Genomic DNA, 15,220 nt, shown 5'->3' on the forward strand with positions numbered 1-15,220 from the left:
CTCATGTTTATCATTGACGATGTGCTTCACAATATTAGTAGTGTACTTGCTTACCATATGCCATTAGAGACATATTCCTTAAAAAGTAGTTAGCTGTTTGTTGTCAGGGTTTGTATTCTACTTTTTGGAACACAAAAATAAAGAATGACAGGAAATAAAGTAAAGTGGGGAATTCAGTTTAACAAACTATGAACATATAGTCTGTATTTGAGTTTTAGACTTAAGTGTTTTGAGTGTTTATGGTGCTCCTTACATGCATCTGCCTGTTGAGATTACACCTATGAAATCTATGCTTAGAAAACTAACAAATAATTCGACTGCCTATTTCCTCAAATAAAATTGTTTAGACACAATGAAACCTGTGAAATCATTGGCAGATCCAATGAGTTTTCCTGGGGAGGAATTCTTTTTCAAATGACTGTATCCTAGCCTGGAATATATCACAGGTTGTGGTCAAAGGATAGAGCTATCTTGTTAAATAAATAAATGCAAGGAGAATATAGTAAGTCTGGGTTTGCAGTTTAGTTATATTTATTTTGTATTCATCTGATTAGTTGAGCCTTTTCCAACTGATTTTTATGGTTTGCTCTAATATTGGAATATTCAAAGATATTGGGACTTATTATCTCCCTTGTCACAACTTAGATATATTTGCCAATGTAATCAAATTGTATCTTTATTGTTTTACATGTATGGTATTGTGACAAAAATTACAGCACCATGAGTTTTGTTCTAACATTAAAATTAAAAGAAACGTGAAATAAGTTCCTGTGATGTTAGTTTTGAACGAAGGTATTATAGAAATCAATGAAAATGTTCTGCTCGAACCTATTTCACAGAAAATAAGTACTGTGCTTGAAAGGGGTACATTTGCAATTGAAGGCATGACTGTAGGATGAAAATAAGAATAAAAGCAATGATAATGTATCATAATGTGTATCTATGTTTTCTCCTTTATATGGTATTGTGTCATTGGCAATCATACCACATCTTCTCTTTTATATTACATGTTCATTGATATCTAGTTTTGTGGTTTTGCTGAAATTTGCATTCTTATCTGTAGAAAATTTGCTTTTTATTGAAAATTTAATTTCATGGTTTACCTGTTCCAGCAAAATTCATGAAAATTGATATCCAACAAATAATAATGAATCCCCACTATTTTTAAATGTACATGATATATGAACAAAATATTTACATAAAATCTACTTTTTGTCAAAATATTTTAAACTTCTTTACAGCATTTTGATGTCACTTATATACATGTATCCACTTATTTGAAAATAAATATGAAAATAAAACATTTTATATATATGTTTTTCCCCCTTAAATGTCTGAAGAACTTTTAACTTCATCAGAGAAGATATAGAAGTACATGCCACACACAACCAGTTACATTCAGAAGGTCAAATTATCCAGTGAAAGTACAATTCGTAATTTATTTTAACTCCTCTGAAATACTGATTTTAGGTGTACAAGTTATTTAATAGAAGGATTTCAAGAGTTTGGGTCAACACCTCTCAAAGGGAAAATGTATGTAAGTCTGGAATGTTGAAAGGGTAAAGTCTATACTCTTGATTGTTGTTATTACTGTCCAGTGTGCACGGTTAGCTACTACACAGCTACTTTAGTATAAGTAATCCTGATGTACAGTTCTAAAGATGCATACCAAATGTACATCTGTAAAGCTGTATATAAACTGTACATCTGTAAATCTTCATATAAACTGTACATCTGTTAAGCTGTATATATATTGTACATTTTTAAATCTGTATATAAACTGCAACTCTGTAAAAATGTACAATATCTGCACATTTTAAAATCTGTATAAGCTAAATATATGAATTCTACCACTGCATCTTGTGTTATACGATATCTATCCACAGTTTATATACAGCTTTACAGCTGTACAGTTGATATACAGCTTAACAGATGTACAGTTGATATACAGCTTTACAGATGTACATTTGATATGCATCTTTAGAATTGTACATCAGGATTACTTGTACTAAACTTGCTGTGTAGTCCAATGCCCCGGACTAGTAAATATTGATTCGGACTAGTGAAAATTTTCAAAGTTTTATATAGTCGTATAAGGAAAAGTTTTGATATTTAGTGTCTAGAGTAGTAGATGAAAACGTTTTATAGGGAATCACTGAAGCATGACTGGATTTTTTAAATTTTAATTCAGAACTGAAAGAAGAAACTAATTTAGCATATTTTTCAATTTCTTATTCTCACAAGAAAGACAATTGTCACAATACCATACATGTAAAACAATAAAGATACAATTTGATTACATTGGCAAATACATCTAAGTTGTGACAAGGGAGATAATAAGTCCCAATATCTTTTTGTACAAAGGAGATAATTACATTGACAGCACACTATCTAGTGATGACAAAAGATAGTAACAGATATCACAATATCTAGTCTTCACATGGGAATAATTACATTGATATTAGAATATCAAATCCTGACAAGGGAAATAATTACATTGACACCACAATATCTTATTGAGACAAGGGAGATAATTACATTGATGTCAGAATATCAAATTGTGACATGGGAAATAATTTCATTGTCACCACACCATCTAAATGAGACGAGGGAAATATAACAATGACATCACAATCTCATATTATGACAAGGGAGATAATAACATTTGTTAAAAGGGAGATAGCATACAATTACAGCCCTATAAGGAAGGGGATATCTTATTATGATGGTCTTGTGATTGCATGCTCAAAAGAAGTGTGGCAGATTACTGGTTTAAAATAATGTCTCTTGAATTGTTGACATGTCATCCTGCAAACTGTTGCCTTGAGAACTGCATGTTAAAAATTTTTCTCAGAATGGTGGTTAAATACAAAACACTTTATATCCTGTTGTTGTCTTGAATATTCATTTAATTTGCTACTGGATAATAAAAAGACACTTATCAATCAATCAAATTTTGAGAAAGCAGATATTTATATTGACTACCCAGATAGTTCATACAAAACAATATCTAACTAAACTCATCATACATACCAGGACTAAATTTAGAATACACGCCAGATGCGCATTACATCTACAAAAGACTCATCAGTGACATAATTCTGACATAAGGGACGACAACAAAAGATCGATGTAGGATAAAAAACTTAAATCAAATAGTTTGGAGGTGGGGGTTAAAATTCTGCAAGTTTTGTATATCAAAAATCGATTTTTACATATATCCCTATTGGTAAATCAATTTTTCCCAAATTAAGTTGAGAGAAAGGTGTGGGGGTCAGTGAAAAAACTATGTGAATTAAGTTTTTTATCCTACATTGAACTTTTGATGTCGTCCCTAAGAGAAAATGAAAATGTCAATTCAATATTAATATATTGTGAAAAAACAGATAATTTCATTGACAACATTCCAGTGTGAGAAGGGAGATAATTGCATCATTTATACCAAAGATAGTTTACGGGACATGATGTCCATGTATTGCATTTTCTGAGGTGTACAATTTCCTATCCTGTAGATTCTGTTGAGCCATTTCTAATGAGTTGAAGATTAACAAGAGTGTGATGCAGACGACACAAGCAATCCCTGTTTCCCTACAGTATGCTATCAGTAAATACAACATGATGCTGAAGTGTTAATAATTTGAACAAGAAAACTTTAAAAGACACAAATGTTTAGACATCATTTTACTCTATAATCAAGCTTTGTACATTTAAATATATAAATAACAATCAAATAAATTTACAGTTACAAAACAATTTCACAATTATATTACTCATTTCATTTATGAATTTATTTAAGTTTAATATTTTTGTAACTACATGTACAATGAATTTTGTGAATTGATTTGAATAGTTGTGTGTTTCCACTCCTTTTTTTAACATTAGCGTATCAAAGCTTAATGTGTTGATAGTGTTACAATCCTTTCTGTTTTCAGCTTATCAAAGCTTAATGTGTTGATAGTTTTCCAATCACTTCTGTTGTCAGCTTTTGATCTGTGGGTTCATTTTCATAATCCAATTTACTGTTTCTTGTAATAATATCATGTTGTAATGACTGAAATAGAAACATAATTTATTTACTGTTTCTTGTAATAATATCATGTTGTAATGACTAAAATAGAAACATGATAATTGAACAAACTTATACTGAAATAAACAGTACAAAAAATCACTCTGTATACTGATGAGGGTTGTTTAATTAAAACATACATTGGACCCAGGGAAGGCACTTTGAAATCTCAACTTATGGTATGTCAGGTATAGTGAAAATGTGAGTGAAATTCTATGTTGTTTCTTTTTTATGAAAGAATTTAAATGCCTCTGTGGCTGAGAATTCTAAGAAGTGATATTAATCTATCAGCAGCTTGTGAGTTGAAATTCTGCACTAGAAATGTCAGTTTTCCTTCTTAAGGTGGTACCCAACACCTTCACTAAAATTAATTTGGCTCATTTAATTTTAATAAAATTTTGAAAAGTATTTACTTTGATTCTTTGACAAAAATATAAAAATTTCAAAAAATTTTAACCAACCGTTTGATCAGAAAAATTTCACTGGTTATAAAGCACTTTGACAAACACTATTTTTGAACATTAAAAAAGCTTAATATTCCCGTAAGGGTTCATCCATAATTATCAACCATTTTCCAAAGTGTACAAAACGTACACTTGGGGGGAGGGGGTTAAAAAATCAACATTTTTACCATACACGTTTTTTTAATCATAAAAAAAAAAACAGTCAAATATGTTTCTGTATATTTTGCAATGCAAATTTCTATATTAAACCAAACTGTAATAGAAAGGATCTTCTTTTTTTATTAAGAATGATTAATACTTGTCTTGAAATATGAAAATGGTTGATGTACACTTTTTGACGGAGGGTGGGGGGTCTGATAAAGTGTATGTTTTGTACACTTTGGAAAATGGTTGACAGTTATGGATGACCCCTAACAACGCATAGTAATTGAAACGTTTAGTTGATTTTACAGAGTTATCTCCCTGCAGTGTTAGGTACCACCTTAAGGACAGTGGTTTCCTCCAGGTACTCTGGTTTACTCCACCAATAAACACCAATCAATCCGAAAGTGATAAGATTTTACAAGGAAAAAAGGTTGTGTGTTATTCCTTTATACTTAACTTATGGTGGTGTTGGAAATCATGCATAGAAGAGAACATTAATGTAACGATTATTGTATTATTGTATATCCAACGTTTACTTATGACATTATCTTGTACTACAGTCATCCATACAAATTCATACAGTTTAGACCTCTTTCTTATTACATATGCAGTTTTAGTAAAACCACTTTACGATATGTGGTTAAGGTAAAATCAACTCAAAATTGGGTGGTGGATTATAATGCCATGGTCTTTCCAAACCTTAATGGTTTCATCTAGGACCTACAGAAGTTGAAATAAAGAATAGACAATGCAATGGGTGCCACTAGTGTTACATGAACTACTTAACCTTCAAGAACACCTGTAGGTTTGTTTTACAAAGATTATGTAGCTTTTGCTATGTATATTTTTTTCCATTTTCAATGCAGCATGTTGTTAATATTGTAATGCTCTTATCGATCCTTTGTCAAGAAACCCTAGAATCTTATCAAAATGCTTGTGCCAAGTCAGGAATATGACAGTTGTTGTCCATTCATTTGATGTGTATGAGTTTTTGATTTTGACATTTGATTAGGACTTGTATCTAGAAGTTGACTGAGGGTCACTTGAAAAACAAAACTTAACAACGAATGGTTGAACAGGATGATTTAGTCTTCCCAATTGTGACCTTTTCATTTTTAAACCAAGAGTTCCAAACATGAAGTTGAAGTCATCACTTCATAAATTTTAGGGACGCCATCATGAGTTGACCTGTTATGAATATCAGTTATACATATATGATATGGGATATGTTCTTTATGTTGTTCCCTTTTCACAAATGTGACCTACAGAATAAGACTATTTACAGGCTTTGTAAAAAACATAAGCAACATGAGGTGTTTTTACATGTGGAGCAGGATCTGCATACTCTTTGAACCAAGAGTAAGAGGTTAGCGCTATAAAACCAGTTTCAATCCACCATTTTCTACGATGAAAATGCCTGCACCAAATTAGCAATATGACAGCTGTTGTCCATTTGTTTGATGTATTTTGTCATTTGAATTTGCCATTTGATTAAGGACTTTACGATTGAATTTTCCTCGAATTCAGTATTTTTTTTATTTTACTTTTCTTTTTATCAAATTTCATTATTCAGTAAAATTTATGCCAAACGATAAAGATGGACCAATGCATAATATATTCAGTGAAGTTTGGGTGTTTGACAAGACAAATTACCAAAATGGCTTTATCAATAGATTTTTATGAGTAGTCAGCTGGTTTCATTGATGGAAGAGGTCCTAATGGCCCATCAGGAGCACCAGAGTTCACCCAGATGTTTGGCAGGGTTCATGGTGCTCAATCTCTAGTTTTCTATGTTTTCTTGACCGCTGGTGTTTTTTCTGAATAATCTTTTTTGAAAATGTAGGTAAAACTTAATTTACTCATACATACCTTGCTATTCCTTTGAATGTTCTCAGTTTCTGTGCAAATTCATCAATATCTACAGAGTTTACAAAATCCCCAGCACATGTACAATACTTGGCCATGTTGTCCTCTTTAACCTAAATATTGAAATGACTATTGGTTAATAAAACAAGGTGTTTCAGATGCAGATTGTACCCTCATCAACAATGAAGGTCTTTTAAATATTGACCAAACTATAAAAGGAAGGATATACGTAGATTCAAAATTAACACCAAAATTTATCAAACTTGTTAAGGTATGATGTGCTGGCCAAAGTGACTTAATTGCTATCAATCAATGAGCTATTGCAGTGATAAATATGACTGACATACGATAATATGCATAGTTTTGAACCTAAAACTGTTTCATTTATTAACATAATGATAGTGAAACAAAGAATGCACAGGCTTAGGTCTTGCCAGCTTAATTGGTCATAGCCAGCTTAATTGGCCATATCTCATAATCTGAATAGTGGCAGATCCTGCCTCCCCCTCTAAATCCGCCTCTGCTGAATGAGAAATATGAATGCTTTTTTTTTATATCAAATTTTATTTCCATTGATTGTTTCTGTATACTATGTTCACAACATTTATAAAGTCAGGAAAATTTAGCACTGTCAATATTTGTTTGTCTTTCAGCTGCTGTCTCATTGACATTTACTCACCTTATCAACTTAAATTGTGGTATAATACTTTGTACACTTTTTGAATTTTGTAGAGCATGAATATTCCTGCCTTAATATAAAAACAAACTAATGGTTATGAAAATCTTAATGTCAGAACCTTACCCCTTGACACTTGGTACACTTTAAATCTTGTAGTACATAACCCATAGACTTCCGATGTATAGAATCTAATAAGTTCTGTTCTATCTCTGTTATATCATAAACATTGTGGCACTGGATACAGGACCATGGACACCTGAAAAAACATGACTTATATATAACATTCTGATTGGGTTATATCATAGACATTGTGGCATTGAATACAGGACCATGGGCACCTGAAAAAAACAGGACTTATACATAACATTCTGATTGGGTTATATCATAGACATTGTGGCACTGAATACAGGACCATGGGCACCTGAAAAAACATGACATATAGAACATTCTGATCGGGTTATATCATAGACATTGTGGCACTGGATACAGGACAATGGACACCTGAAAAAATTATTTACATATAACATTCTGATTGGATTATATTAAAGACATTTTATAAATGACCATGAAAAGCTGATTCAAGTGGCAAACATTCTTTCAATAGGAAGTAAAGACAAAATTTAGGATAAAAGATATTTGCACCACCATGACACTCATGTAACTGCAGGCTTTAAAAGCTGATAGAAAAGCATTTTTATGAAAACAACAACTGGTTCTGTTAGAAATCTGAAAATAGTGGAAACTGTTCACCTAGTTTACTATTTGATTTCACAAGATAACAATATATTTTCTAATAATCCTGGTTAATAATAGATGGAATTTTCAATTCAGTCCGAGATTCCAAATTTTGGTGTGTTCCAAGGCTTCCAAAATGGTCATATATTCAAGACAATTGTATAATGTCTGGTAAAATTCTGGCTGGGCAAAGCATGAACTGGTCATCTACTTTTTAGATTTTAAGGCTTTTTTAGTTTTCAGTTTTTTTAACAGAATTCACGATCTTTTTGACTCAACCTTTTGCCTTTAAACAGCCACACATTTCCCGTCATAAAAGTGACATGATGAAAAATTGCTATCAAAACAAACCCTACTTCAATACTTTCTAATTTTAAAAAAGGCTAATTAGTTGTTGGATAGCTGAAATCTACCTGTTCAGGTGACAGGTAAACTATTTTCTGTACTAGACAGTGAAATAAAATGTCCGGCTTACTCATAAAAATTTTGGATGCCCTGGTGTGTTCTAGTATACACAACACCACTTCTGGACTTATGTAGCTGCATGAAATTTAATTACGGTGACATTCATACTAAAGCATATCTGATCTTCCCCTAAAATCATTAAAGCCAAGACAAATTTTGATGAAAGTTTTCCAATGTACAATGAGTGTTCTAAAATTGTTAACTATTGGCAAACAGAAAGTGGTTGCATGGCAGATATGGCAGAACTCTCAAGGTTAAATAATTCATACCACTTTCAAGGGGTAAAACATTGAACTTCAGCTAATGAGAGTTAATAAATGTTCATATTCATCCTTAAAGATGTTGATGAAGACAGTATATGACCTTATTAATGTCTATATACAGGTCAAGATCCCAGGATTTATAGTCAGATAACCTTAATAGTCTGACATTTGACCTTTGACTCTTTATCTTACCCAGTTCCATCTTTGTTCATATATGGATCTCTACAAAGGTCAAGGTCTCTGACATGGTTACAGTGTTTACAGATGACCTCTGGAAGGACGTAGGAAAGACAAGGATCCTTAAATTGTGATTCTTCTGAAAACTCTCCAAGTCCTATCAGCTTCAACAAATCTCTTTTCATCTTGGTCACCTGAATGTTTATGTTGTTGTCTAATGACAGTACCTGTTTGATACAAAAGTTTTAATCATTAGAATGTAAGTATAAAGTATCAATAATCATTTTAAAACAATACATTTAATATTTAAACAAAACAAGGGTTAGTATACAGAAGTTGAAAGTCTGTCTAATCAAGTTCATACTATCAAACTGAATCTTCAGGCTAAACATGATTATTAACAATCATTGAAAAAGAGGTGAACTCATTCAGATTAACACATCAACCTTAATATGATTCTACAGTTAAGGATAGTAAAATTTATAATAGAAATTACATAAAGAAACTGATTAATTCATGTCAATATGTAATCAAGACAATTTTCAAAACCCTTTGTGTTTAAAAAAAATAAAAAAAATATGATCCTTATGCTGCGTTCTGAGGGTCGGGGTGGAGGTAGTAAGATCAAGTGAAACTGCAAGCTACTGCTCACTGATGATACCCAACAGAAATATTTCAGTAAACAGGAAGTTGTTGAGTGATGAATCTGAAAACACATCCCACAGTATAACTGACTTACATTAAATCTGAAACTAAATTTCAACTAGATGTGTCAAAGCGACAGGAATGGCCTAATCTCAAAAGTTGAAAATTCTTCAATTTCAATAACACATGTGGACACAAACATGATGGTAGTCTCACATATCAAAAATCAGCTCAAAATCTGGAGGCGTATAGAAAAAAAAGTCTGTATTATTTTATGGACTCTTGACTTGTAAATGATGATAATGGTTTACCTTGCATATAGCTTTGAAAAATTCTAGTGCTGGATTTTTGAGCTGTAAATGTGATCCTGGTGGCTTAGGAAATTCAGCAGCTATAGTAACTTACCTTACATATAGCTTTGACAAATTCTAGTGCTGGATTTTTGAGCTGTAAATGTGATCCTGGTGGCTGGGGAAATTCAGCAGCTATTGTGTTTCTACTTCCTGATAACTTCTTATTGATTTTCTGAGTTATTCTGAAAATATAAACTGTTTATACAGATATGTATCACAAACATAACAAATGGCAGAATTTTGTAATTGTTGACATTGTCAAGAGCACGTCTAGGTATCCTTTCATCTCTGGCCAGATATCAATGGACAAATTTGAACATTTGAAGATAGAGAACTGATTCAATCAAAACTAGTCTTATCATTTACATTAGTTTAATTTTTATGTTTTGTGAGAACATTATTTTACAGAACAGAAAAAATAGACAAACATAAATAGGAACATTGAAGGAAAAAATAATTATCAAGGCTAATGAGGTACACAGATGCCCCACTCCTATTATCATTTTCTATGTTAAGTGGACCGTGAAATTGGGATAAAAACTATAATTTGGCATAAAAATTAGAAAGATCATAACCGAAGGAACATGTGTACAAAGTTTCAAATTGATTGGACGGACGCACAGATCGGAAAACATAATGACCCTCTACTATCGCAGGTGGGGCATAAAAATAACTTACGCAAACATTTGTTGTGCTAAATCTCCCTGAATGAGATCCTGAGCAAATGATACTGATGATGGTGTGGTATCAGGTGGAACTACAGGTGTCTACAATAAAAAACATTACACTACAATAAAAACAGTAAAGTGTTGTAATTAATGAATGGATACTGATGATGGTGTGGTATCAGGTGGAACTACAGGGGTCTACAATAAAAAACATTACACTACAATAAAAACAGTAAAGTGTTGTAATTAATGAATGGATACTGATGATGGTGTGGTATCAGGTGGAACTACAGGGGTCTACAATAAAAACATTACACTACAATAAAAACAGTAAAGTGTTGTAATGAATGGATACTGATGATGGTGTGGTATCAGGTGGAACTACAGGCGTCTACAATAAAAAACATTACACTACAATAAAAACATTAAAGTGTTGTAATTAATGAATGGATACTGATGATGGTGTGGTATCAGGTGGAACTACAGGTGTCTACAATAAAAAACATTACACTACAATAAAAACATTAAAGTGTTGTAATGAATGGATACTGATGATGGTGTGGTATCAGGTGGAACTACAGGCGTCTACAATAAAAAACATTACACTACAATAAAAACATTAAAGTGTTGTAATGAATGGATACTGATGATGGTGTGGTATCAGGTGGAACTACAGGCGTCTACAATAAAAAACATTACACTACAATAAAAACATTAAAGTGTTGTAATGAATGGATACTGATGATGGTGTGGTATCAGGTGGAACTACAGGCGTCTACAATAAAAAACATTACACTACAATAAAAACATTAAAGTGTTGTAATTAATGAATGGATACTGATGATGGTGTGGTATCAGGTGGAACTACAGGGGTCTACAATAAAAAAACATTACACTACAATAAAAACATTAAAGTGTTGTAATTAATGAATGGATACTGATGATGGTGTGGTATCAGGTGGAACTACAGGCGTCTACAATAAAAAACATTACACTACAATAAAAACATTAAAGTGTTGTAATTAATGAATGGATACTGATGATGGTGTGGTATCAGGTGGAACTACAGGTGTCTACAATAAAAAACATTACACTACAATAAAAACATTAAAGTGTTGTAATTAATGAATGGATACTGATGATGGTGTGGTATCAGGTGGAACTACAGGCGTCTACAATAAAAAACATTACACTACAATAAAAACATTAAAGTGTTGTAATTAATGAATGAATACTGATGATGGGGTGGTATCAGGTGGAACTACAGGGGTCTACAATAAAAAAACATTACACTACAATAAAAACATTAAAGTGTTGTAATTAATGAATGGATACTGATGATGGTGTGGTATCAGGTGGAACTACAGGGGTCTACAATAAAAAACATTACACTACAATAAAAACATTAAAGTGTTGTAATTAATGAATGGATACTGATGATGGTGTGGTATCAGGTGGAACTACAGGCGTCTACAATAAAAAACATTACAATACAATAAAAACATTAAAGTGTTGTAATTAATGAATGGATACTGATGATGGTGTGGTATCAGGTGGAACTACAGGCGTCTACAATAAAAAACATTACACTACAATAAAAACATTAAAGTGTTGTAATTAATGAATGGATACTGATGATGGTGTGGTATCAGGTGGAACTACAGGGGTCTACAATAAAAAACATTACACTACAATAAAAACATTAAAGTGTTGTAATTAATGAATGGATACTGATGATGGTGTGGTATCAGGTGGAACTACAGGGGTCTACAATAAAAAACATTACACTACAATAAAAACATTAAAGTGTTGTAATTAATGAATGGATACTGATGATGGTGTGGTATCAGGTGGAACTACAGGGGTCTACAATAAAAAACATTACACTACAATAAAAACAGTAAAGTGTTGTAATTAATGGATACTGATGATGGTGTGGTATCAGGTGGAACTACAGGGGTCTACAATAAAAAACATTACACTACAATAAAAACAGTAAAGTGTTGTAATGAATGGATACTGATGATGGTGTGGTATCAGGTGGAACTACAGGGGTCTACAATAAAAAACATTACACTACAATAAAAACATTAAAGTGTTGTAATTAATGAATGGATACTGATGATGGTGTGATATCAGGTGGAACTACAGGCGTCTACAACAAAAACTTTATTTTTTATATTGTACAGTGTTGTAATGTGATGTCGGATTACTGGAGTTTACAATAAAAATATATCAATGTCAGTTGGCATTATCTACAATAAAAATATATCAATGTCAGTTGGCATTATCTACAATAAAAATATATCAATGTCAGTTGGCATTATCTACAATAAAAATATATCAATGTCAGTTGGCATTATCTACAATAAAAATATATCAATGTCAGTTGGCATTATCTACAATAAAAATATATCAATGTCAGTTGACATTATCTACAATAAAAATATTGAAGTCAATATAAACTATCTGTCAGTTTGTATTACTCATGATTTTTATTCTGTTTAATTGTTTGTTTGTCTATTCACATGTGTAAAATTCAGGTGAAGGGCTTTCGTGATGTCATTTGATTAGTTATGACAACATCAGTTGACCCATCATGTTATAAATTGCTGTGCTTGATACCACTATGTATGCTTTGCGTGTTGTGCTTACTGTTAGTATGTTTTATGTCTTGTGCTTATCATATATATATGTATGTCGGATAAAAGCTCTACAGAGCTTATGTTGTATTGTTATATGTATAACCTACTTTAAATAAATCTTTTATGTTTTATACTTATTTTATAGAGTGTAACTCCCAAATGTTGGAAGGTGAGACTTTCCTTTGTGATTAGTGATTTTTGGAAGGTAATGTCACACTAAGACTGTTTAAGAGGTATGAATTACTGTAAAATTGGAATATTGGATAGATATGTTATTAGTTACCCCTGATCATTCAATAGATAGTCTGTTTTATCATTTTGACCTACACAGCTACTTTTGCATAATTACTATTTCTGTACTTAAAATATGTAGTACTGGAAATTTAATTTTAATATTCAGTACTATTTCTTTACTTTAAAATTATTGTAATATTTAGGTACTTGTTTTTTACAGTACTTGATTCTAACTAAATATTTTGGTACAAAATAGTACAATATCCATGTTTGAAAATTATGATTTTAAGTGATTTGAAATAGAAAAACTTTCAAAATGCTGAAAATGTAACTGGAGTAACCAAAAATCTGTAGTAACTAAATTTCAAGTACAAATTAAGTCTGTAAAATACAGGTACCTAAATATTACAATAATTTTAAAGTAACAAAATAGTACTGAATATTAAAAGCAGATTTCCAGTCCTACAGATTTTTAGTACAGAAATAGTACCTATGCAAACGTAGCTGTGTATGACTGTTGTCTTAATCTACCTGGTGATGCTGTTGGACAGGTAATTTTAAGGTATCATTCTTACTGTGGATTCATTATTATTCCATTAATACCAATTTTAATGGATTTTTGGGGTACAGGTGAACCTCGGAATTAAATATTCAACCAATAAAAAATTTCTATAGGTTAGTATGCAGATTTCAGCATAACTATGACATGCAAGTTTTCATTAATTAAAGAAAATTGGTACCCAGAATTGACTGTTGTGACGTTGTTTGACTGGTGTATTCGCAGGTGTCATTCTTACCTGTGACTGACTGTTGTGACGTCGTTTGACAGGTGTATTCCCAGGTGTCATTCTTCTCTGTTCATCCTGCATGTTATTATATATTGACAGTATGTATCCTGCTACAATCATCTAAAAGACAAAATGTTTAAACATAACTATCAATGGCAACACAAATATCTATATATAGACAATGCGCCATCTGGTAAAGTCAGCTGGAAATACACTTTAGTAATATCAAAACTTTGTGAGCACTTAGTAATATGATTTGTTTAAAAATCAATTTTGCAAGATTTAAAATTGCTATTTTGATACACATGGCAAAGGAATATTGCAACATAAATTAAAATCAAGAATAGTAAATCATTGAATTTTTTTTTGTGATATTAATTTTGTTGAATTTTTGTAAGATATATGTGAAGAATTGCCTGAATTCGACATATAAAGTCCCAATTCTCTTTAAAAACACATAGTAAATTTTCACATATTTTTTTCTCAATAAAATTATACGGTTTTAGCTTGATGTGTGGACAAACAGACTAACTATTGAATGTCATTACAGGTCCTATTTATGACTGACATATAAGAAACAAGTTTCTGTTGAGTGTTCAATAATGATACCCTGCAATAAGTATTTAGTTTACAAGAAGGGATGACAGATGGATGTGACAATGAACAACATGATGAACCAAGATCACATGAAGATTGAATCATAGTTTAGAAAGCTGCTTTGTTATTACATAGAAAAATGAAACAATTATGCAGTCTGGGCCAAAAACTATTTGAAGCACTAGCCCTATGGGCTAGTAAAAAAAAAATAATTACTAGCCCGAATTTATGTGTACTGGACCGGATAAAATCTGTGTCATCGGTTGAGGATCACAAAGTGATCCGAACCCGCTAGGGGGGTTTGGGGGCATGCCCCCCCAAGAAAATTTTGGAATATTAGATGTAAAATCCTGCATTCTGAGGTTACATTTTTGTATCTGGAAGTGTATATAACTTTTCCAAAATATAGAGTTTTTTCTCCATGTAAAATA

The 15,220-nt window shown here is 31.7% G+C and overlaps 1 protein-coding gene across 3 annotated transcripts in view; it reads right to left on the minus strand.

Moving 5' to 3' along the window:
- Window positions 1–3,657: 3,657 nt before the first annotated feature.
- Window positions 3,658–15,220, minus strand: part of LOC134720959 (DNA polymerase epsilon catalytic subunit A-like) — a 61,890-nt gene continuing 50,327 nt past the window's right edge. The window contains exons 45-52 of one of the 3 annotated variants that reach the window (XM_063583578.1): window positions 14,202–14,312; window positions 10,536–10,624; window positions 9,910–10,039; window positions 8,875–9,086; window positions 7,343–7,475; window positions 6,544–6,653; window positions 3,971–4,051; window positions 3,658–3,920 (exon numbers count right to left, since the gene is read on the minus strand). In XM_063583578.1, the coding sequence (XP_063439648.1) occupies window positions 3,979–4,051; window positions 6,544–6,653; window positions 7,343–7,475; window positions 8,875–9,086; window positions 9,910–10,039; window positions 10,536–10,624; window positions 14,202–14,312 (858 nt within the window). In that variant the 3' untranslated portion in view covers window positions 3,658–3,920; window positions 3,971–3,978. Of the gene's footprint in view, window positions 4,052–6,543; window positions 6,654–7,342; window positions 7,476–7,558; window positions 7,641–8,874; window positions 9,087–9,909; window positions 10,040–10,535; window positions 10,625–14,201; window positions 14,313–15,220 lie in introns of those variants that run through there. The other 2 variants (XM_063583577.1, XM_063583579.1) reach the window with 2 other exon arrangements.

The sequence above is a fragment of the Mytilus trossulus genome, chromosome 6, assembly GCF_036588685.1.
Source record: "Mytilus trossulus isolate FHL-02 chromosome 6, PNRI_Mtr1.1.1.hap1, whole genome shotgun sequence".
Taxonomy (NCBI): domain Eukaryota; kingdom Metazoa; phylum Mollusca; class Bivalvia; order Mytilida; family Mytilidae; genus Mytilus; species Mytilus trossulus.